This window comes from Anomaloglossus baeobatrachus, chromosome 2 (genome assembly GCF_048569485.1).
Source record: "Anomaloglossus baeobatrachus isolate aAnoBae1 chromosome 2, aAnoBae1.hap1, whole genome shotgun sequence".
NCBI classification, from domain to species: domain Eukaryota; kingdom Metazoa; phylum Chordata; class Amphibia; order Anura; family Aromobatidae; genus Anomaloglossus; species Anomaloglossus baeobatrachus.
This window is the reverse complement of record NC_134354.1, coordinates 169,003,192-169,029,359: the sequence shown is the minus strand read 5'-3', so window position 1 is coordinate 169,029,359 and position 26,168 is coordinate 169,003,192. Positions and strand designations below refer to the sequence as shown.

Sequence of the window (26,168 nt, the reverse complement as noted above, 5' to 3'; positions counted from 1 at the left end):
GACAGAGAGAGACAGAGAGACAGACAGAGAGGGAGACAGAAAGATGGGGAGAGTGAGAGAGACATATAGACACCTAATAACTATCCTGGGCAATGCCAGATACTACAGCTATTGTTGGCACCCTGAAAATTGTTCCAGAAAAGGAAGTATTTCTCCCAGAAAACTATTGCGATTACACATGTTTTGTTATATACATGTTTATTTGGTTTGCGTGTATTGGAACAAGACAAAAAAAAAACACAGGAAAAAAGGCAGATTAGACATTATTTTGCATAAAACTCCCAAAATGGGCCACACAAAATTGTTGGCACCTTTCCAACATTGTAGGTAAACAACTTTCTTTCTAGCATAGGATGCTTATTCAAACTTACTTGTGACAAGTAACAGCTGTGGGTAATACAAAAATCACACCTGAATCCAGATTAGAAGTGAAAAGTTGACTAAATCTTTGCATTTTTTGTCTGTGTGAGCCATAATAAGCATGGAGAAAATTAAAAGGAAAACAGAACTGCCTAAGCACGTGAGAACCAAAATTGTTAAAAAATATTAACAATATCAAGGATACAAGTCCATCTCCAGATATCTGATGTTCCTTTGTCCACAGTGCATAACATAATCAAGACATTTCCAATCCACGGTACTGTAGCTAATTTTCCTAGATGTGGACTACAGAGAAAAATTGATTAACGGTTGCATTGCCAGATAGTCCAGATAGTGGATAATGGCCCTAATCAAGTTCCAAAAAAATTCAAGTTGTCCTGCAAGCTCAGGGCATATCAGTGTCAGCAAGATCAATCCATTGGCTGGAAAACAGGCACCAGGAAGTCAGAAATGAAAATGAAAGTATCGGAGTGGATGTTGTTTTATTCGACGGATACCAAATGCCACAAATAGCCTGTTATCCGTCGGATACCGAATAGTGGCGAATACATCGAATACATTCGCTCATCCCTAATTATTATTCTTTCTAAGTAGAATATCTCCCTTATCCAGCGGAGCATATTATGTTTATATGTGATCACCTTAACCTTTCTGACATTGCTCTTTTCCACCTCTATCACTTTAGTGCAGGAGTGAGCACACAGACCAATCCCTCCTCGCTTCTGACATTGCTCTTCTCCACTTCTATCACTTCAGTGCAGGAGTGAGCACACAGACAACTCCCTTCTTGCTTCGGACATTACTCTTCTCCCCTTCTATCACTTCAGTGCAGGAGTGAGCACACAGACCACTCCCTCCTCACTTCAGACATTACTCTTCTCCCCTTCTATCACTTCAGTGCAGTAGTGAGCACACAGACCACTCCCTCCTCACTTCAGACATTACTCTTCTCCCCTTCTATCACTTCAGTGCAGGAGTGAGCACACAGACCACTCCCTCCTCACTTCAGACATTACTCTTCTCCCCTTCTATCACTTCAGTGCAGGAGTGAGCACACAGACCACTCCCTCCTCACTTCGGACATTACTCTTCTCCTCTTCTATCACTTCAGTGCAGGAGTGAGCACACAGACCAATCCTTCCTCGCTTCTGACATTGCTCTTCTCCCCTTCTATCACTTCAGTGCAGGAGTGAGCACACAGACCACTCCCTTCTCGCTTTGGACATTGCTCTTCTTCCCTTCTATCACTTCAGTGCAGGAGTGAGCACACAGACCACTCCCTCCTCGCTTTTGACATGGCTCTTCTTCCCTTCTATCACTTCAGTTCAGGAGTGAGCACACAGACCACTCCCTCCTCGCTTCTGACAATGTTCTTCTCCTCTGTTTTCCCTTCACAGCTGGAGAGTTCACACATCTCTCCCTCCTCACAGAAAGCATTGCTACATAGGTATACAGGGATGTAATTATCTAGGAGAGAGTGATTTATGATAACTTGTAACCAGGCCAAAGTGGACAGTTTTTGCTTTTGTATTCCTCCTGCCTCCTTGTTATTTGAAAATTCACCATATGGTTTTAAATATATAGACTTTTTTATTTAGTGCTGAATTTGATAGTCTTTAAAAAAGAGATGAGATTCACAGATTTATTGAGGTATGTAATTTGGCTATTCTGCATTTTTCCTTGCGAGCAACACTATTTTAAAGGAAATCTGTCAGGTGTATGCTTCCCGGCTACATTAGGCACACTGCAATTGAGGAAAGTTCAGAAGATGGCTTACACACATGTCTTCAGAACTTCCAGTCATGTGCAGTGCACCTAATCAAGCCGGGAAGTGTACACCAAGCTTCAAAGGTGCACTGATGCGGCCAAAATGAGTTGTGCGCATGCACAAGATTTCCATGAGATGGCGAGAGCAAAAATTGATCTAGGAACCAGTGCCCTCTATGTGACTTCTTCTACATTTAAGTAATAAGAGAGGAGATGAATAATGTCAGAAGAGAGTAGAGGGTGATTTGTGTGATCTCTACTGCAGAGCCACAGAGGTCACATAACAAAGGCTAGCTTTGGGCAAGATAACACTGTCAATCAATATATAGGAGTGTCAATAATTGAAATAAGTTAATGCAATGATGCACTGTGACAGTTAGATACAAAAAGGGTACATTGAGAACCTTAATTTGCATGTTACTATAATGTTGTGCTTTGGGCAAGGGAGGTACAAATTAAAAACAAAAAGAATATTATTTGTATTGTTGTTCCATATCTTACAAGACTATGTGGTTAGTTTGAAGATTAAGTTAGTGGTGACATAATCCCTTTAACTCCTTCCCAACCTTCGACATATATTTATGTCAAAGGTCATGTCCCTTCCTTTGATGTGTGCTCAGACCCTGAGACTTCATCTTTCCCTACACATGATGGCTAATCTGATCAGCAGTCATGTGCTTCTAACAACCATGGGTGGATCGGAGATCTGCACGAGGCAGTTAACCAGTTGAATACTGCTTTATATGTCTGATCACAGGGAGACGATGGGTTGTCATGACAGCCAGAGGTCAGCTAATCCTTCTGGTGTCTGTCATGGTGATCTTCCTATCAACATACACACGACATTGTAGTTAAAAAGGATTTAGTGACAAAATGTATAATTGGTGGAGGAAGGTTGAACTAGATGGACCTAGGTCTTTTGCAACCTATGTAATTATGTAACTTTTAATGTTGGATGGGAGCTGGCTTTTATAGAAGGTTATAATTTCTGCTATACAGAATAGTGTACTTTGACATACTGAAACAGAGCATGATGCTTCCTTAGAGAACTGGGTTGTAGGGCAGTATTCCAACATGATAACAACCCCAAACACACCTCCAAGATAACCACTGCCTTGCTAAAGGAAACTTATGGTAAAGGTTCAAGATATAAAACCTATTGAGCTTCTGTGGGGCATACCCAAAATCGGAAGGTGGAGGAATGCAGAGTCTCTAATGTCCACCAGCTTTTGGATTTCGTCATGGAGGAGTAGAAGGGTATACAGTGCCTACAAGTAGTATTCAACCCCCTGCAGATTTAGCATGTTTGATAAGATGCAAATAAGTTAGAGCCTGCAAACTTCAAACAAGGATTTATTAACAGATGCATAAATCTTACAAACCAACAAGTTATGTTGCTCATTTAAATTTTAATAAATTTTCAACATAAAAGTGTGGGTCAATTATTATTCAACCCCTAGGTTTAATATTTTGTGGAATAACCCTTGTTTGCAATTACAGCTAATAATCGTCTTTTATAAGACCTGATCAGGCCGGCACAGGTCTCTAGAGTTATCTTGGCCCACTCCTCCATGCAGATCTTCTCCAAGTTACCTAGGTTCTTTGGGTGTCTCATGTGGACTTTAATCGTGAGCTCCTTCCACAAGTTTTCAATTGGGTAAAGGTCAGGAGACTGACTAGGCCACTGCAACACTTTGATTTTTTCCCTCTTGAACCAGGCCTTGGTTTTCTTGGATGTGTGCTTTGGGTCGTTGTCTTGTTGGAAGATGAAATGATGACCCATCTTAAGATCCTTGATGGAGAAGCGGAGGTTCTTAGCCAAAATCTCCAGGTAGGCCGTGCTATCCATCTTCCCATGGATGCGGACCAGATGGCCAGGCCCCTTGGCTGAGAAACAGCCCCACAGCATGATGCTGCCACCACCATGCTTGACTGTAGGGATGGTATTTTTGGGGTTGTATGCAGTGCCATCCAGTCTCCAAACGTCACGTGTGTGGTTGGCACCAAAGATCTCAATCTTGGTCTCATCAGACCAGAGAACCTTGAACCAGTCTGTCTCAGAGTCCTCCAGTCCTCCAAGTGATCGAGCAAACTGTAGATGAGCCTTGACATGACGCTTTGAAAGTAAAGGTACCTTACGGGCTCGTCTGGAACGGAGACCATTGCGGTGGAGTACGTTACTTATGGTATTGACTGAAACCAATGTCCCCACTGCCATGAGATCTTCCCGGAGCTCCTTGCTTGTTGTCCTTGGGTTAGCCTTGACTCTTCGGACAAGCCTGGCCTCGGCACGGGTGTAAACTTTCAAAGGCTGTCCAGGCCGTGGAAGGCTAACAGTAGTTCCATAAGCCTTCCACTTCCGGATGATGCTCCCAACAGTGGAGACAGGTAGGCCCAACTCCTTGGAAAGGGTTTTGTACCACTTGCCAGCCTTGTGACCCTCCACGATCTTGTCTCTGATGGCCTTGGAATGCTCCTTTGTCTTTCCCATGTTGACCAAGTATGAGTGCTGTTCACAAGTTCTGGGAGGGTCTTAATTAGTCAGAAAAGGCTGGAAAAAGAGATAATTAATCCAAACATGTGAAGCTCATTGTTCTTTGTGCCTGAAATACTTCTTAATACTTTAGGGGAACCAGACAGAATTCTTGTGGTTTGAGGGGTTGAATAATAAATGACCCTCTGAATAAACTTTTCACAATTTAAAAAAAATAAATAAAAAAAGAAATAACATTCTTTTTTGCTGCAGTGCATTTCACACTTCCAGGCTGATCTACAGTCCAAATGTCACAATGCCTAGTTAATTCCGAATGTGTAAACCTGCTAAATCTGCAGGGGGTTGAATACTACTTGTAGGCACTGTACAGTATCTCCAGTGAAGCTTTAGTGAACTCAATGCCCAAGAGAGTTAAGGCAGTGCTTGAAAATAATGATGACCATACAAAATAATGGCACTTTGGACACAATTTGGCCATTTTCACTTAGGGGGTGTTCATTTTTGTTGCAAGCAGTGTATACCTTTATGGCTATATGTTGAGTTATTTAGAGGGCACCAAATGTATACTGTTATACAAGCTGTACACTGGCTACTTAACATTGGATCAAAGTGTCATATCTTCAGTGTTGTCCCATGAAAAGATGTAAAATATTTACAAAAATGTAAGGGATTCATTTTTGTGATATACTGTTTAATATATCTATGGTATCTTAACTCCACAAGGGCCTAATTATTTTTTACATTCTACATAACTTTAATATTAAAGATGGGCAGATCAATCTGTGGAGAATCGAGTTTGCATCAAATTTGCAGTTTCATGTGAAGGCAAACATTTTGAAGAAAAAAAAACTTGCATGGCACCAGTACCCACATTGCTGAAGCATCAGAGAGTGAGCTAACGTTATTTTGCAAAGCCATGCAGGTTTCCCATAGTGCCCTACAGCTATGCCATTGCTTGACCAGTAGTGGTAATTACATGAACCACCACATATCAGCAATTCCAAATAGATTGTACATCACAGATGTTTTTTATCTTTAGAGTGAGGTACTCTTTCTCTCTCTCTCTCTCTCTCTTTCTGTCTCCTGTTGAGTGTAAGCTCTTATAGTCAGAGAGGACATCTCTGTTATGATCTGGTAACCGTGGACAATCACAAAAAATCCCATAAATCAGGAAAAACAAAACCACAAGAGTAGTTGGAAATTAAGCTGACCACAATCCCCTATCAGACAACACTAGAAGTAGCAGTGGGATGTTTCTAACACACCTAGACACCTCGTCACTGCCAGAGAAACTTACTACACCTCAAAGATAGAACTGAGGAATCCTAACGTGCCTTGGGGCAGGCCCTAAAGAAATAGCAAGCCCCCAACATGCAACAACGGTGATGTAAGAAAACACAATACACAGATAGAAAATATAGATTAGCAAAGGAAAGATATGACAGGACAGGACAGATAACTGATTGTGGCCAGCAAAAATCCCTGCAAAAAATATCAAACTCCTGATAAGAAAAAAATACTAAGACCACTGGGTCTTCCCCCGCTATATCAGGCACTCTTCTGCGAGACACTTTAAAGTGAACTGCAGATATAATGGGAAGAAACCAAATCACAGAACAAACAATATTCTAAAGTGCAAATAATCTAAACATGAAGAGGGAGCAAGCTCCCTTTCTTGCTGGAGGAACTACCCTGCTCACAAAAGCAGAGAGACAGGTTCTCACATACAAGAAATCAAACACAGAGCCAGATGGAATAAGCAGAAACACCCTTAAGTGCAATTTCAGCAATTATGCACAAAAACTAGCAAACTTATTTGGAGTAGATTCAGGCACAGAATAAATGGGAGAAACTGAAGGGAAAACTCCCAGCTATCTTCAGAAGCAGCCAGAAAACATACATCACCGATGGCCGTCAGGCAGAAAATGCTCTTCTAAATACACTAGGCTGATCTGCAATAGGACTTCCTGAATTCCCAATTAACTCCAACACCTGTCTGAGTCACAGATTCAGACTCAGCTTCATTACCATTCCTATCCACCAAAGGGAGCTCCATACCAGCACCCACTCGGATGACATTCACAACACATCTCTCTCTCTTGTAGAGTGTAGATCATGAACAAAGTTAATATGGAACAGTTACTGTGCTGCTGAAGATATGCCATAAATCCAGGAAGATTTAATGAAGGTGGTTTCATTCAACGTGTTTCAAAGTGTCACCCCACTTCATCAGGGAATCCACTTCTTCTTTTGAAGAAATGGGTGACACTTAAAAATGCGTTCAATAAAACCACCCTCATTCAATTTTGCTGGATTTATGGCATATCTTCAACAGCGTAGTAACAGTTCCACATCTACTTTGTTCCTGACCTGCTTGGGCTTTTTTTTAGCACGTGGACTCTGCAACAGCTGACTACATGCTTTATTTCTGGTTGTGTGACATAAAACCCCATAAAGTGAGCACATAGCTTTATTACACATATGTCCATTGAGTAAGACCCTATAGTGCTTTTTCCCTTCAGGTTTTATTTTGTAGCGTGTAAGCTCTTCTGGCAATTATTGTCATCTTTCCCTTTCACTCTCTCCCCGTGTGTTTTTACAGCAATTACAGGCTTTCAGGTATGCAGATTCATTCAAATATAGGTCTCACAAATCTATTACTTGTCAAAGATTTAGCAAAATCTGCAAATTCAAATTTCAGATCAAAGATCGATCATCTCTATTTAATAATTTTATACAATTCAATGCAAATTCAAACATATACATTGTATATCTTCCAACTTATTATAGAATTTTTATAATTACTCTATGTATTTGTATTTTGTTTGATTTTATTTTCTGTTACAATATTAATATTGACATAATATAAAGGTTATATATTTTTTTGCTAAATAACTCTTAAATAGCATCTAAGATCTTAAATAGAAACCATTCATCAAGGTGTAATTACTGCTTTATAAAAGAGAACTACACAGCAATAGTGTTTGCAAAGTTTGTCCATCTTTAATCCATATGACAGTCAGGAAATTGTGATTGTTCTTGTTTTTTTCCACATAACGATATTTATATATCTCAGTTTTGGAAAGGTCAGTGGCCTAAACACTCACTGTCACCAGTGAATAAAAAGTAGAAAAAATACACTTCTGAATGGCTTGAAAGCACAATATTTTAGACAGCAAAATTGGATCAAAGAACAGAATAAACATTTTAGAAAGTTATAGCTTTATAGTGACGGATACGAGTGTATTGCAATCTAGCAATGTATGTAATAAATATTGTAACGTGTCATTATATTGTTATGTTGCAAGCTAATGGGAAGCATAATAGCCAAATAAATATTATCTATGAATATTCATAACATTTTAAAAATGTTATATTCTCATTAAGACTTGTATTCATTAACTGAGATACTGTAAATAAAAATAAGAAAAGTAAAAAGAGAAACCTAAAAATGGACTTGGGGATATGCATGTGGAAATTTTGGATAAATTAAAGGGGCAAAATAGAGTAAAGGCCGCTTTACATGCTGCAACATCGCTAGCAATGTCGCTAGTGATCGCACCCGCTCCCGTCGTTTTTGCATCATGGGCAAATCGCTGCCCGTGGCGAACAATATCGCTGGTACGCGTCACACGAACTTACCTTCCTAACAACGTCGCTGAGGCCGGCGAACAACCTCTTTTTTAAGGGGGAGGTTCGTGCGGCGTCACAGCGATATAACTCAGCGGGCCACCAATAGAAGCGGAGGGGCGGAGAGCACCTGCATGAACGTCACTCCCACATCGTTGCTGGAGGAGGCAGGTACACTGTTGTTCATCGTTCCCGGGGTGTCACACATAGCGATGCGTACTGCCTCAGGAACGATGAACAACCTGCGTACCAAACGAGCAACGATTTTTGGGAAACGAACGATGTGTCAATAACCAATGATTTTTGGCACTTTTCGGATCGTTAGTGGTCGCTGGTAAGTGTCACATGCAACGACATCACTAATGAGGCCGGATGCACATCACGAATTCTGTGACCCCCAACGATATCTCGTTAGCGATGTCGCTGCGTGTAAAGCGGCCTTAAGACTTATTTGTGGTAACTTTTGACTAGCAATAAAATCAATAGTAACTGTTACGCATACAGCAACATTTTGAATATTAACCCCTTCATGACATATATTTACGTCACATGCGAGCCAACATCTTTCTGATTCAATCAGTCATCATGTGCCTCCAACAGTTGCGGGTAGATCAAAGATCCGGCTGCAGCTGGTAGCCAGTTAAATCCCGCTGTCAATCTCTCACAGAGAGATTTAACGAGAGCCGGAAGGGGGGCACATAATTCAATGCCCTGTTCCCATTGCCATACACATGATTTTATTGCGGAACACTGATTGGTTGTCATGACAGCCAGGGGTCCGCTAGTGGCTCCTGTGTCTGTCATTATGATTTTTCTGTGAATGCCGGCTGCGAGCCAAAGTTAATAGGAGATTGTGATTTTTGCTATACAGAACAGTGCTGATGCACAGTTGTTTATTAGTGATGAGCGAGTACTAAAATGCTCGGGAGCTCGAGGCTCGGGCCGAGCATCTCAAAATACTCGTGTACTCGGCCCGAGCACCGAGCCCAATGTTATCCTATGGGAGACCCGAGTATTATTCTGAAATGACCCCCGGCAGCATGTAGAAACCATAAAACTGTAAATTAAAAAAAAAAACGTGCGTGTGTGTGTAAGCGTGCATATATATATACACGCGGAGTGGAGTGCGGGAGGGGCCGTAGCCGAGCGGGGAAGTGTCGGGCTAAAGGCACGGTCATGCTGTGCGGGCCGGCCAATCACTGCAATTCAACAAGTAACAGGGCTGTGGCATTGCAGTGGTCTGCCAGCCAATCCCTGCATAAGGGATGGCTGTAAAAAGAGCGCCAACATGAAGACCACGAGTACAGCACGAGTATCGCGAGATTACTCGGTCCCCGCCGAGTAGCCCGAGTACATTGATACTCGTGCGAGTACCGAGTAGTAACAAGCATACTCGATCATCACTATTGTTTATACCTAAAGCAATCAGACAATCATTGCTTCAAGTCTTCTAAGGACACTAGTAAAAACAGTAAAACAAATTTAAAAAGTTTTTAAAAATATGAAAAATTTTAAAAAGCAAAAAAGTTCAAACCCCCCTTTTTACACTGAATATAATGCAATTTAAAAAGAAATAGATATGGCGTCATACATTTTCAATCTTTTAAAATGTTAAACAAATTAAATTTGATTAATAAAGTTTAATGGAAAAAAATATAATAATGCGAGAATTACGTTTTTTTGGCTGCCGCAACATTTCAGTACAATTCAATAAGGGCAGAGTAAAACATTATATCTACCCAAAAATGGTATCCATGAAAAGATCAGATCAGGGCACAAAAAATAATCCATCACTTAGCCCAGATCCAAAAAATCAAAAAATAAAAGTATTATAGTTGTAGGAAAATGGTGCAAAAAGCAAAACACTTTTTTTTTTTTTTTTTTTACAAATTTCTGACTTTATATTCAACCCTTACATTAATAAATTAACTATCCATGTTTGGTATCTACATACAGCATCATGTAGAGGCAGAGACCCTTATACCAGCAATGTATCACTTACTGGATTGTTTGGTGTAGTTTTGATAGAATCCCTATTATTTCTGTTTTAGATGTAACAGTGGTCAGAATGCTGAGCTGTGCATAACCTCTCCCACAACATGACAAGCAGCTTTCTGTGCACACTGTGAATTATGAACAAGCTGCTAATCAGTGGTGGGGCCAGGGTTACACAGGTTAGCTGAACTGGCATGCACAAAACTTAATCCTTTGGTGATAATCTCCTGCTGATAAAGCATTGAAGCACTGATTGCAGTAAAACTACAGTACTCAGTCTAGTAAAGGTACCGTCACACTAAGCGACGCTCCAGCGATCCCACCAGCGATCTGACCTGGCAAGGATCGCTGGAGCGTCGCTACATGGTCGCTGGTGAGCTGTCAAACAGGCAGATCTCACCAGCGACCAGTGACCAGCCCCCAGCCACCAGCGACGAATGGAAGCAATGCTGCTCTTGGTAACTAAGGTAAATATCGGGTAACCAAGCGCTTGGTTACCCGATATTTACCTTGGTTACCAGTGCACACCGCTTAGCGCTGGCTCCCTGCACTCGTAGCCAAAGTACACATCGAGTTAATAAGCAAACCGCTTTGCTTATTTATCCGATGTGTACTCTGGCTATGAGTGCAGGGAGCAGGGCGCCGGCACTGACAGCCTGAGGACGGCGGACACTAGTAACCAAGGTAAATATCGGGTAACCAAGCAAAGCGCTTCGCTTGGTTACCCGATATTTACCTTGGTTACAGCTCACCGCAGGCTGTCAGAAGCCGGCTCCCTGCTCCCTGCACATTCAGTTTGTTGCTCTCTCGCTGTCACACACAGTGATGTGTGCTTCACAGCGGGAGAGAAACAACTAAGAAATGGTCAAGTACATTCAGCAACAACCGGCGACCTCACAGCAGGGGCCAGGTTGTTGCTGGATGTCATACACAGTGACATTGCTAGCAAGATCGCTGTTGCGTCACAAAAACCGTGACTCAGCAGCGATGTTGCTAGCGATGTCGCTTAGTGAGACGTGGCCTTTAGTGATACATTCCTGGAAAACAGGCTACTTTGCATTATTTTATGGTGCTCACAGATTAAATAGCAAAAACCTGCTAAAAATGTCTCTTTATTATTATTCATTTGAACTAGCCTATGTAAATTAAATAACATAAAATAAAAAATAAGTATATTATGCATGAAACAAAGGAATAAAAGACTTGCAGAGATAGGGATGACAATGGTGGTTAGAGTGAAAAAAATGATTATTTTTTTTTTTTTTTAACAGAAATCCAAGAAGTGATCGACTGCGTTTTGATGCACAGTTTAAAAAGGTGTATATCACTAGATATGATGTCTGTTTAACTATGTAGTGACTCCGTCTGCATCATTACAGTTAATGGCCCCACCATCACATATGCGTAAAATCTGTTCTTCATGTGTTCAGATGTTATTCTCAATAGAGCCACTGACCAAAGGGTAAAATGTGATGTGAACATAGTCTTTCAAGCAGTAGCCCTATCAGAGCATACATAAGTAATCATCAGGTCACCAAGTCCAGATCGTTGGGATAAGAGGTTTGTGGGGAAAGGAAAAAATCCTGGGCTGGTTCCTAAATGATCAGAATGAATTTGAGAAGAAAAAAGTTTGTATCCAGCTCCTGTACAAAACAGTTTTCTTCTGTCGCACCATAGGAGGCAATGCAGTGCGTGTGGCACAGGAGAAGGGGTAAACCATGGAGGATGTAAAGGAAGGCCCTCATGATAGGGAGAGGGGAAAAGAGTCACCACCTAACTGACTTGTGGCTGATCCCTGAACTCCCTAACATCTCTAGATGGGTACATTCCCCCATGCGCAATCACTAGCTAAGGATCTGGCTGACCCTGGACTAGCCCTGACTAGTGTGCAGGCCAGCAACACACTTGTCTTACTAGTAGCATAAAGATAACACAAGGAAATGGAGACAAACAATGGAGACAGATAAAACAAAAACTCTATTTTTTCCTCCAGAGAAAAGTTTTGGCACCATGATAGGAACGCCATTGCATCCACTAGTAAGATCACCACAGATTTCTTCAGAGATAGCTGCTTCACATGTCATCAAAGACTCAACTATAGCGAGCATAGGAGAGAGTAAAGGGTGCTTTACATGCTGCAACATCGCTAGCGATTGCTAGCGATGTCGAGAGTGATAGCACCAGCCCCCATCGTTCGTGTGACATTTGGTGCTCGCTGCCGTAGTGAACATTATCGCTACGGCAGTGTCACATGCACATACCTTGTCAGCGACGTCACTGTGACCGCCGAACAATCCCTCCCTCTAAGAGGTCGGTGCGTTTGGCGTCATAGCGACGTCACTGCGGCGTCACTAAGCGACTGGCCAATAGAAGCGGAGGGGCGGAGAGGAGCGGGACGTAACATCCCGCCCACCACCTTCCTTCCTCATTGCCGGTGGAGGCAGGTAAGGAGATGTTTGTCATTCCTGCGGTGTCACACATAGTGATGTGTGATGCCACAGGAACGACGAATAACATCGTACATGTGGCTGCAGCGATATTAAGGAAAGGAGCGACGTGTCAACGATCACCGTTTTTGAGCAATTTTGCAATCGTTGAACGTCGCTCCTTGGTGTCACACGCTGCGATGTCGCTACCGGCACCGGATGTGCGTCACTAACGACGTGACCCCGACGATATATCGGTGGCGATGTCACAGCGTGTAAAGCACCCTTAAGGAGTGGGTTTATATAGTGGAATGCAGTGGTTGCAACTGAAATTACCAAATACATGTCATTCACAACAGGACAGAAAGGATCCTTAACTCCTTCAGCATCAAATGGAATTAAATAAGCTCCTAATCAGGGGAAACGATGAACACTAAAGAGGATCTGCAATCAACTAAACGCTGTGACCTTTGGATCCCAAATACCCCTGAGTTCACCTCAAGCTGTGACACAGTCATGACAGTACGCCCCTCCTATAAGTCGTCAGGTTTTTCCGAATGAGATGCATGGAAGGAATGCACCAACCTACTGTCATTAATTTGAAATGCTGGCTGCCACAACCTTTTTTTTGAGCCATAACCCTCCCAGTGTACCAAGTATTGGAGAGAGCGGGAAACAAAATGGGAATCAACAATCCTAGCCACATTAAATTCTAAATTACAGTTAACAATTACTGGATGTGGCTGGAAAGGTCATAGTTCAGACGATACAGCATATTTCTTGGGCAACGATCTGTAAAATGTATTGTGAATTCTAGGTGCATGTGGTGACTTTTAGTGACAAGCCACAAAGTTAATAATGCCAACCACATTATAAGCCTTCCAAAATATAGATAAAAATTGGGTCCCTAATCTGACACTACATTGGAGGGAACCCTTGTGAAGCTTCTCAATTTCACTGACAAATACTTGAACTAATTTTTTGCATTAGGGTGCAAGGGTAGGGTAATGAAGTGTGCCATTTTGCTAAACCTATCCCTTACCACCTATCCCTTACCACTGTTTTTCCAGCAAATGGTGGAAGGTTGTCAACAAAATTCATGGATAAATGTGGCCAAGGTCTGTTAGCCAAAGCAGAGACCCTGGCGGGTTAGTATGAGAGGTCTTATAATGTGCATAAACATTACACGCAGACACAAAATAGACCACATCCTGATGAAAACTTGGCCATGAAAAACAGCAAGTTAGTCAATGGTCACTTTACTACCTGGGCGATCTGCAAGAAACAATTTATGCTGTTATCCTAAAGTTTTGAATCGCAAATACAGAGGCACAGATAATTTCCCTGAAGGACAAGCAGCATGGGCATCCCCCTCACCCTCAAGGTCTGATCTCATTGAGGAAATGACCACCAACTCTTGTAGTAGAAACAGAGTCCTCAGAAAGACCTCCCTAAGGATAATCTGGGACAAAGCATCAGTTTTGACACTCTTTACCCCTGTTTGGTAAGTGACAGAAGAAATTAAACCTGGTAAAAAAAACAAAAAAAACACAACAAAACACTTAGCTTGCCTAGGATTGAGATATTTAGCAGATTTAAGATACAACAGATTTTTATGGTTAGTAATCACCATGACAGGGTGAGATGCCCCCTCAAAAAAATTATGCCACTCCTGAAAAGCCAAATTGATGGCCAAATGTTTTCTACTACCAATATGAGTTCCTTTTGTCTGAAAAAATTTTTGGGAAGAAAAAGGAGCTGGATACCATTTACTAGGAGACAGCCCTTGAGAGAACACGGCACTGACCCCTACCTTGGATGCGTTAACCTCAACAAGTAGAAAGAAATCAGGCTGAATGAGCATAGGTGCTGTATTAAAGCATTTCTTCAAGGAAGAAAATGTGAGGCATGTAGGGTCAGACCACTTTGAAAAGTCTGTACCTTTCCTTGTCATGTGCATGAGAGGTTTGACAATAGATGACAAGTTCCAGATAAACTTTCGATAATAGCTGTCAAACGCCAGAAAGTGTTATGCTATGTTCACACAGGGCTTTTTTAGTAAGTTTTTGCTGCGGTTTTTAGCTGCAGATTTGCCTTGGTTTTATGCAAATTCATGCTAATAAAAAGCTGCTTTTACAGTCCTAGCAAAGTCTTTGAGATTTCTGAAATCTCATGCACACACACACAAACACATCAGGTTTTTTTCCTGACTGTTTTGGCAATTACCTGCGGTTTTGGTCAGGTTTTTAAAGAATGAGCATGTCAATTCTTTGCTGCAGATTTGCTGCATTATTTCATTGATACAGCCTATTTTGTAGAAAAAAAGCAGCAAATCCATAGCAAATCCGAATCAAATCTTCATCAAAAACGGCACTAAAAAATGCATGAAAAACGCACCAAAAACGCACCAAAAATGCAGATGACTCAAAGGAGAGTTCCTGCCACAAGATCAGGTTTTAGTCAGGAAAAAAAATTACCAAATAAGCCTTGTGTGAACATAGCTTAAGGCTTTCAGATTTTCCAGAAATTCCCATTAAACAACTGCACCACCAATCAGGATCAATCCGGAACTCCACAGATGATGCCATAAAACCTAAAAATGTAACCTCTTGTATGGCAAATACACAGCTTTCAAGTCTGGCATACAGTTTATAAGTCCATAATATCTGCAATACCTGCATGACATGTACCTGATGTATCTTAAGATCGGGAGAGTAAATAAAAATGTCATTGAGATATTCATCCACAAATTGGACACCAGATGATGGAACCATGAACAAATCTCATCTGCGGGCCGGCCCCCCTGCTGGAGCTTGCATAATTTTGACTCAGCAAGATAGACATGGTCAGGATCATCATACATGAGGCCCAGAGCTGAAAAAAAACATCTACCAATCATAGTGACTGAGAGATGAAAGAAGGGAAAAGGCCCAGGATAGAGGATCCCCTTGCATGAAAGAGATCATCCCTACCCATTGTTCCTTACCCCCGAAGAACATAGATGAAGCTTGAAATAAAGTTTCAAGCTCCATGGAAAACCTTAAACTTATCACGTCCCACAGTAAACCAATCTGGGAGAGAGACATCAATGTAATAAATAAGTGTGTGTACATATATATATATATATACACACACAATGTAAGTGGAACATTATGCTAAACAGAAGTGTCCAGTCATGAGCAGCTAACCCACAACAAACCAAACGGGATATTTTGAAACCATGTTAACTATGAAACTAACAGTGAGGTTTTGAAAATTTAACCTAAGGTAGAGCAGCATTTTTCTTATTTTTTAAAGCATGACCATTTTATATACTTAAGATATAAATATTTTATTTAGAAGCATAAAAGTCAACTTACTGTTTCTTTGATTCCACCTTACTGCATTTAAATATGCATTACAGTAATGAAAGAGGAATTCATGTTCATATATGACACTTTTCTTTTGAATTAAGGGCATGAGGTCCAATCCATCAATGATCCTAAAACAAAGAGAAAATGTAAAAAGCATAAGTGATAATGAGAAAAAAGATGGGGAATTATTTATTAATTTATTCTTAATAAACAATAAAAAACTGCTTTAATAAAGTATTTTCATGTCAGTATTTTTTTTTGCAGTAATTATTCTATGGTAGTATTAGTGTTATCACATATATGAGTAAAACAGATAACACCACATCCACTCTTGTTTCCTGAGCTGCACACCTCCATGTTCAAGTTCTGCCAAAAAATTATAAGGAGACACTCCAATACACCCTGGAACACATGTAGAGTAAGGCTTCAGAATACAGTTAAAAGGAGTGGGACTTCTTTAGCCAACAACAAGGTGTCCCGCATTTGAGGCCAATACTCAGGGTACAAATGGCATAATACTTGACCTTCAAGCATCCGAGTGATTTGGCTGCAACCAAGGTGGGCAGCAGTTTTTCCTGTACTAGCTCTGGGCATCAGACAGCTCCAGGGCTTCAAATAGATTGGAGAAGGGGATTGAATTTTTTTTTTAACCTCCTTCAAGACTTCTGCCAATTAGAATTAATGAGCCAAGTGGGGGAACTTTTCCAACCCATCCTGGGGAAAGAATACCACAAGCCTTTTTTTCCATTTATTCACATAAGAGGTGCATTTGGTCTTTTCTCCCACTGTATGAACATGTCTTTATTTTTTTTTTTTTTACATGGATTTAAGGCAAATCTGTGGCTGGCAGGCGGTCAGTGCATTCGCTTGTCAACTAAAAATGCTGACAGGCTAATTGTCACAATGTGACAAGAGGATAGTGAGGGACAGGAGGCTCCTATGCTTTCCCTCATGCTAGGAGACCCGAGGCTATCCCTAAACTCAAGGTTACCCCTAATGTTGGAGGTGCCTGTGCTACGTGCTTCCCAATACCCTGTTCAGGGTGTAGGCATGGATGTCTTCTGCCCTGCATCCTGCATGAGCCATTGAACATTCGCTAGTACCATGAGCAACTTTCTCCGATTCTTTATCCCAGTGTTCAGCTGTCTTTACCACATGCCTTGGAAGCACATGATGTAAATACCCAGCCACCCACCTATGCACATGTCGCGGGCGGGGAGGAGGGTGTCGGCACACCGCGCTCACCCCTTCTGCTCGGGTCCGGCAGTTGCTCCTGGTGGCTCGAGCTGCGGGCCGGATCCCGGGGTGTCTCGAGCGACACTCCTCGCCCGTGAGTGAAAAGGGGATGTTTGTTGGGGTTATAGTTCGTGACGCCACCCACGGTTGTGGTGATTGCACCACCGCTGCTTTGGATGGGGATCCCGGGGATGGTGATGGGAGCAGCCAGGTGTTGTGTTACCCCTCCGTGGGTAGGGGTTGGTGATCCCGGGGCCCAGTGGGGTGCAGGGGCGCAGGGGCAGCGCTGTGCCTTGCGGCACTGAGGTACTCACTCAGCCAGTAAACACGACACAGTTCTCGGTAAACAAACGGCTGGTTGGACGGGTCCCTCGGACGGTTCACAGTGCTGCGGTTCCCTGCAGTTAGCGGTGACGGTCTCTTCCCTGCACCTTCGAAATGTCTGTTTGGTAGCGGTGGATTCCCACCGGTTACCCGCTCCCCGACTGCAATCTGTGCCGGAGGAGCTCCACACTTTGCCCGCAGGCGCCGGCCCTGGGAAACTGGTGCCTTGGCGGTGGCGGTGTTTCCCCGTTGTGGTTGGACCTTTGCCCTCAATCAGGACTTGCTTGTTGGGAGATCTACGTCCCCTTCACTAACGGATTTAGCAATTTACAGCGACTCCTAGCCTTGCTGGGATCCGAAAGTCCCTGCTCTGGTACTGACTGCCCTTTGTATACTGCTCCAGGCCCTGGATACACACAGCCTCCGCGGCCCTTCCAGCAACCTCCAGACAGTCCCACTGCAGATCTTCACCGCTGTCTGCTGACCTTGCTGACTCCGTCCGGGCACACAGCCACAGACCAACTTCAGGCTTTCTGTCACTTTACTTGCTTGTCTCCTTTACTACTTTCACTTTCACTTTCTTAACTCCTCCACTTAGCTCCTCACACTTGCCCTCCCTGGGCTACTCTGCTGTTCACTCAAGCTCGTCCCTGAGCTATCTGCCTGGTTACTTCCTGCCTCCAGTGTTGTGAGCTCCTCGGTGGGCGGAGCAAACCGCCTGGCCCACCCCCTGGTGTGCATCATCAACCTCTGGAGGAAGGCAACAAGGATTTATGGGTTAGCTGGTGTACCTACAGGGAATGTGGGGTGCGTGTGTGTTGTTATCTGTGTCCCCTGGCTTGCCCAGGGCGACACATTCCCCCTTAGCAAAACGCAGACCGTCCTCGGGCTGCCCGTCCAACACCGGTTTTATTTTCCTTTTTGTTTTCTGAAAATGTAAAACGGTATAACATTATTAACGGTAAATAATATACATTTTTAATCAAAAACTCTTCCCAAGACGGGAGGCACAATTTCTTAAACGTTGCAACGGTGTACGGTCACGGTTTCCGCTCTCCCCCACCCAAGCAACCTGGCCCTGATGCTGCCCCTAAAACCCAGGCAGCACCCCTTGACCCACAGTCCAGCACAAGTTACCCGAGCGGGATCTGTCCTTCCCCTCCAGAGGGTGGCCACCGGTTCCTTTGGTGGCTGGGGCCTGGCCTGCTCTGCTCAGGGCCCTCCCTCCAACCTGCCTCTCCGGAGGCGGCATTGCGGAAACGGTAACGGTACCCAACATATTTACATGCCACTTAACGTTTGTGGTTGCCCTGCAGAGTTCACGGGCTTGTCCATGGATAGTTCCCATGCAATAAACTTTGAACGGTCCCCACGGGGACAACGGTGCCAGCTCCAGCCGGTTCAATCAAGCAGACAATCAGGTAAACTTCGGTCATTTTCATTTTCATCATTTCAAACTTTCAAACTTAACAAACGGTGGTCCCAACGGGGGACGGTGCAACGGGCATCCGCTGCCCTACTCCGGTCCTGCTGCTGCTTCATCCGAGGGAGGGGGTGCAGAGCTCACCTTGCTCTCCGGGCTGCCCTTCAGCTTTACGTCCAGGGCAAACCATCCCCTCTCTCCGCAGTGCCGGGTGTAATGCACCATGTCCCCTGGTAGAAGATTGCGGCCAGGATGCTCTTCGGGCAGGTGAGCATGCACATCCCGCCGGGCTACAAACACCTCGGCCTCCAGGCCCGGTTCGTATATGAATCCGTAGCCCCGGCGGATATCAAATCGCCTCACCTGCCCCTCGTAGAACGGGCCCCGGACACGGAAGGTCGCTTGCCGCAGGTTTTCTTTTTCCCGAATGGCTCGGGCCACCAGCTCGGCTTTCCATCGCTCCCTCTCCGCGATCTCCAGGCCCAGCTTGGTCGGCTCCCTGTCCCAGTATGGCTCCGGCGCACGGGTTGAGCCCCGCGGGACATCCAGCACGTTACCCACTGTCAGGAAGGTGGGAAGCGTATCCCGCGGTGTCATGGCCTTGGGCGCTGCCTTGCAGCAACAACCCGGCGCCACCTCAGCCGAGGTGTGGGGGATGGGCACAGGGGCTTTCCGCAGTTGGGCCTTCGGCTCGGAGCGGGTCATCGGCTCCGGCTCGGGAAGCTGCTCGGGGACTGTCTCTGGCACTATCTTCGGGGCCTTCCATGGCAATGCCTCCGGTTTGCTTCGGGCTCCGGCTACAGGTCGGTCCGCTGGGGCGGACAGGCTGGGTATCGCTACCGGTTGTGGTGGCAGCGGGCCTAGTGGCGGGGTCACGGCCTCCGAGACGGGTGGCGAAGGAGGCAACGGGGGGAGAGGGCTTGGACCGGGTCCCTCAGCTGCAGCGACCGGTCCCTCCGGGACATAGGGGCGTGGGTCACTCACCCTCCCTTCCTCCGCTTCCTCCTCGCGTCTCCGCACGGCCGCCAAAACGTCCGCCATGTCGGTCTCCCACTCCTCCAGGAGGAGCTGCATTTTGACCTGCAGCCTTAGATGGAGCTGCGCGGTCCGGATCTCCACCCACGCTGCGGTTCCCGGAGCGGGGGCCACGGTGTTTCGGGACGGCATCCACATGGTATCTCCACTGTTTGCTTCCAGGAACGGTATTCTGGCAAGGTCCTGGCGTCCCTGCTTTTATAGCGGCGACTACATGCCACCAGCCGCCATCGCGTCCCCCTTAGCTCTTTTTGGCCCCCCCTCTCTCGGGGCGGGGTTTTGGCCTTCGCGCCTCTACTGCTCGAGAAGACGCTCGAGCGGGAACTTTTCGCGCCAAAGATGGCTGCTTCTGAAATTTTTCTGCCGGATGCCTCCGGCGGTAACAAGGCGCACCTCTACCTGACGGCAGAGCGGTAAGATCCTGTTCGTGACGCCAAGTTGTCGCGGGCGGGGAGGAGGGTGTCGGCACACCGCGCTCACCCCTTCTGCTCGGGTCCGGCAGTTGCTCCTGGTGGCTCGAGCTGCGGGCCGGATCCCGGGGTGTCTCGAGCGACACTCCTCGCCCGTGAGTGAAAAGGGGATGTTTGTTGGGGTTATAGTTCGTGACGCCACCCACGGTTGTGGTGATTGCACCACCGCTGCTTTGGATGGGGATCCCGGGGATGGTGATGGGAGCAGCCAGGTGTTGTGTTACCCCTCCGTGGGTAGGGGTTGGTGATCCCGGGGCCCAGTGGGGTGCAGGGGCGCAGGGGCAGCGCTGTGCCTTGCGGCACTGAGGTACTCACTCAGCCAGTAAACACGACACAGTTCTCGGTAAACAAACGGCTGGTTGGACGGGTCCCTCGGACGGTTCACGGTGCTGCGGTTCCCTGCAGTTAGCGGTGACGGTCTCTTCCCTGCACCTTCGAAATGTCTGTTTGGTAGCGGTGGATTCCCACCGGTTACCCGCTCCCCGACTGCAATCTGTGCCGGAGGAGCTCCACACTTTGCCCGCAGGCGCCGGCCCTGGGAAACTGGTGCCTTGGCGGTGGCGGTGTTTCCCCGTTGTGGTTGGACCTTTGCCCTCAATCAGGACTTGCTTGTTGGGAGATCTACGTCCCCTTCACTAACGGATTTAGCAATTTACAGCGACTCCTAGCCTTGCTGGGATCCGAAAGTCCCTGCTCTGGTACTGACTGCCCTTTGTATACTGCTCCAGGCCCTGGATACACACAGCCTCCGCGGCCCTTCCAGCAACCTCCAGACAGTCCCACTTCAGATCTTCACCGCTGTCTGCTGACCTTGCTGACTCCGTCCGGGCACACAGCCACAGACCAACTTCAGGCTTTCTGTCACTTTACTTGCTTGTCTCCTTTACTACTTTCACTTTCACTTTCTTAACTCCTCCACTTAGCTCCTCACACTTGCCCTCCCTGGGCTAATCTGCTGTTCACTCAAGCTCGTCCCTGAGCTATCTGCCTGGTTACTTCCTGCCTCCAGTGTTGTGAGCTCCTCGGTGGGCGGAGCCAACCGCCTGGCCCACCCCCTGGTGTGCATCATCAACCTCTGGAGGAAGGCAACAAGGATTTATGGGTTAGCTGGTGTACCTACAGGGAATGTGGGGTGCGTGTGTGTTGTTATCTGTGTCCCCTGGCTTGCCCAGGGCGACACACACAGGCCCAAACAGTAAATGGGCACACTTCCAGACTTCTTATCCTGGAAAGGTTGCTATTTAGGCTTGTTAAAAGCTGAAGGGAAAAAGCGCAATGGGGTTTTACCCAAAAAACATATAAGAATAATAAGGGAATGTGCTCACATTATGGAGTTGTGTGTCACACAACCAGAATTAAAGCATGTAGTCAGCTGCTGCAGAGTCCTTGTGCTAAAAAAGCCGAAGAAGATTTGGAACAAAGTAGATGTGGAACTGTTACTACGCTGCTGAATATATGCCATAAATCCAGGCTTGTTGACACTGATGCTTTGTGTAACCTCAAAGAGGCAGCCGTGCCTGTCCTAAACCAGCATGTGTCCCATAGTGCATCTGTGCCATCACCAATGCAGCTACTGGGAAGGTCCACTTAACCACCACCAGGTGGACAAGTGCTTGTGGACAGGAACACTACATTTGCAGGCACCCTGGGTGAACCTTTTGGATGCCAGGACAGAATATGATCTTGGGACAGCACACATGGTACAATGCCAAGGATTGCAAGCTTTAGTTCCATTAGTGTTTCCCCCACCTCCCACACCAGTTGAACTCCTCCACCATCTCTGAATTGTCATCTCCTTGCACCTCATTCATATTAGATGAAAGCTAATATGCACTATAGCACTGCCTCAGAGAAGCAGCAACAGGCTATATTGAAACTAATTTCTTTCGGCAACAAACAGCACAGTGCCACAGAATTGTTAAAAAATATAACAGACCATACAGAACTGTTACTCTTGATGCTTGATCTACAAACAGGTATGGTTGTGTATGATAATAGCAGTAATCTGGTGAAGGCTTTGAAGCTTGGAAAGCTCACATATATACCAGGTCTGGCTAACATGCACAACTTCACGGTGGCTCAGTGGTTAGCATTGCAGTCTTGCAGCGCTGGGGTCCTGGGTTCAAATCCCACCAAGAACACCATCAGCAAGGAGTTTGTATGTTATCCCTGTGTTTGTGTGGGTTTCCTCCCACACTACAAACAGTGTTGCTGATGTATGTAAAGCGCTATGGAATTAATAGTGCTATGTAAATGAATAAATATTATTATCTTAGTGAGTCAGCACTTTCTGAAACCCTAGCCAGATTTTCCTGAGCTCCTTGTAAATGTACAGCCAGTGTGCACTCATTTATGTCCTGCAGCTGTTTCTGTGACCCTTATGTTATTTGCATTTTGAAAAACACTGATTACTTGTTCACCTTTCTCAACCCATACTACAAAGAAAACTTTTCATCTCTCCTTCTTAAGGTGGAGAGTACTAGTAAAATACTAGAAGGTTCTGGTTGAACAATTTGTATCAAATTCAAACCTGGCAACTAAGGAATAGCGATGAGGGAGACGCACACTAGGTCCAACAGAGGCAGGGATATCCTCCTACACAATATAAAGAAGCTTATCATGCAACCCTCACTACAAATTTTCAATCAATTTTTTGAGGGCCCACAGCTGGCACTTTCCCATAATTTTTAGAGGGCCAGCAGCTGCTCTCACTCATAATTTTTAGGGAGTCAGCAGGCGGCCCTCACTCATAAAAGTTAGAGGGCCAGGAGGTGGCCCGTAAATTTTTTTAAGATGGCCAGAAATCGGCCCGCACTCATAATTCCTTTAGGGCCAGTGAACGGCACTCCCCAAAAATTACAACACTCTTGAAGCTAGAACAGTGCAAACAGGTGGTCGGCTTCCAGTTTGTTTCCCTGCACCACCCTGTCTTCTGCACAGTCCAGTCTCAACAGCCAAGAGTCTGGCTGCTTACAACAGGGGTAAATTCCACAGCCACACCAAGCAATAAGCACAACATTCGCCAGAAAGTGTGGGACACCACACCTTACATGACCAGCAAAGACAAACTATAGCTGGCATGGGTGGAAAGATTCAACCAGCATAAATAAAGGGTTAGCACATGTGATAGGCCTCCACACAACATGTGATCAAAGCAGCAAGCAGACAAGCAGAGATTAACTTTTGCTATCCTGCCTATGAATCAGCACATAGCAGGTCGATGCCCGAGTCTGTCTTTGTTGATCCCAGACACTAGAGAAAACATTGGGTGGAGTGTCAGAATCTGTACTCTGAACAGAGCCCAACACCGCCGTGACAATAGGCAAAGTTTTTGCAAAACTTCATGTGAAAGTGGACAACTGTTTCCCATAGCACCCACACACAGCACGTTCCCAGGGCAAGGGTTAGTTGTTCCTTTTTTTCCAGTGTATTACCATGAACCCCTTTCCACCAAAAAAAGAGTATACAGTTCATAGTTTATTATTTTTCTTGTACTTCTCTTCCTCTGCTATATAAACATTGTGATCATGCGGCCCTCTCTAGAATTTTTTTTAGGGCCATAAGTGGCCCTCACTCAACTGACAAAACGCTGAGTAATCAACCGAGATGATAAGCAGCGATGATACCAAAAGCAGCATAACCATCCCACTTAAATGTCTACTCAAACATTCGTTGCTCACAATTAATAAGGACGCTTTGAATATGGACCAGGTGGAGATGCTGAAAGTACACACGGTGCTACATGCTTGCATATCCTGACTGCTTGCCCTGGAAATGTTGCTGCTTAGGCTTGTGGACTATGAGGATCTTCCACAACCTGATGATGGCAGCCATACTCGGTCTTCAGCTGCCAATATATTTCCCAGTGTGCTGTCCCTACCTTAGACCAGCATGTGTCCCAAAGCATTATCCATGCCCTGACCAATGCAGTTAGGTTGCAGCAGCAGTAAATCTATAGAAGAACTGTAAAGCTATATACCTTGTCTATATGCTTTAATCCAAAAGTATAACTCCTCTAGCAGTTATCCCTAAACTAAACGCAGCTAGTAACATTATTATTAGGGAATAGAAGTGATGTGGGCCTGAAAATGACTTTGGTTTTAGGCTGCAGCAGCAAGGTCTCTGAAGCTAGAATACCTGCCTACATGCCTCCAATACACTATCCTTCTCCAGCAGTTTTTACTACCCTAAATGCAGCTAAGAACAGTATAATTAATGAATAGAATAGAATTTTTACATAGCAGCACAAGCTGCAAGGCTAAAATCTCAGTCTACATGCCTCTAATACAATATCTCTTCTCCAGCAGCTTATCGAAAACTAAATGCAGCTAAGAGTAGTATTATTAGAGAATAAAATAGATTTTTTTAAGTAGCACAAGCAAGATCTGTAAGAAGAGAATTCCTGCCTACATGCCTCGAATACACTGTCCCTTCTCATGAAACGCACCCTACACTAAATGCAGCTAAGGCGGGCTTTACACATTGCGACATCGCTAGCAATTGCTAGTGATGTCCAGCGCGATAGCACCCGCCCCCGTGGCACATGCAATATGTGGTGATTGCTGCCGTAGCAAACATTATCGCTACGGCAGCTTCACACGCACATACCTGCTCGGCGATGTCGCTGTGACTGCCGAACAATCCCTCTTTCAAGGGGGAGGTGCGTTCGGTGTCAGAGCGACGTCACCGTAACGTCACTAATCGGCCGGCCAATAGAAGCGGAGGGGCAGAGATGAGCGGGACATAACATCCCGCCCACCTTCTCCCTTCCGCATTGCCGTCGGGACGCAGGTAAGGAGATGTTTGTCGCTCCTGCGGGTTTACACACAGTGATGTGTGGAGCTGCAGGAATGACAAACAACATCGTACCTGTGGTTGAACCGACATTTTTGAAATGAACGACGTTATACAGATCAGCGATATTGTACGCTTCTGTGCTCGTTCATCGTCACAACTAGGATTTACACGTTGCGATGTAGCTACTGGCGCCAGATGTGCGTCACTAACGACGTGACAATATATCGGTAGCGATGTCGCAACGTGTAAAGCCCCCCTAAGAGTGGTGTTATTATAGAATTAATGCTGAAAAGGACTGTTGGTTTAATGTTGCACCAGCAGGTACAGTGACACTATAAAATATTTTCCATTTTCCAGCAGAAACACTACCTAAACCTTTTTCTCACTTATTACTGAATTTATTAGTCCCCTTAGTGGACATGAAGTTGCGATCATCTGTTCGCTTGTACTATACATAGCAATGCTACACTAAAGCGGGCTTTACACACTGCGATATTGCCTGAATTTTGTCGTTGGGGTCACGGTTTTGGTGACGCACTTCCGCAATCGTTAGCGATATAGCTTTGTGTAACAGCGTTCAGCGATGTAAAATCGTCGCAAAAGCGTGATTTATCGCTAATCGGCTACACGGGTCCTAATTCCCAAAAATCGTTACTTCAGCAGTAACGAGGTTGTTCCTCGTTCCTGCGGCATCACACATCGCTGCGTGTGACGCCGCAGGAGCGAGGAACGTCTCCCTACCTGCCTCCCGGCCGCTATGCGGAAGGAAGGAGGTGGGCGGGATGTTACGTCCCGCTCATCTCCGCCCCTCCGCTGCGATTGGGCGGCGGTTCAGTG

At 45.1% G+C, this 26,168-nt stretch overlaps 1 protein-coding gene across 1 annotated transcript in view; it reads right to left on the bottom strand.

Annotated features, from left to right (window-relative positions):
- STS (steroid sulfatase) overlaps positions 1-26,168 on the bottom strand; it is a 361,556-nt gene that overhangs the window by 121,753 nt on the left and 213,635 nt on the right. Inside the window, exon 10 of the mRNA XM_075335482.1 lies at positions 16,053-16,174. Coding sequence (XP_075191597.1) covers positions 16,053-16,174 — 122 coding nt within the window. The remainder of the gene's footprint in view (positions 1-16,052; positions 16,175-26,168) is intronic.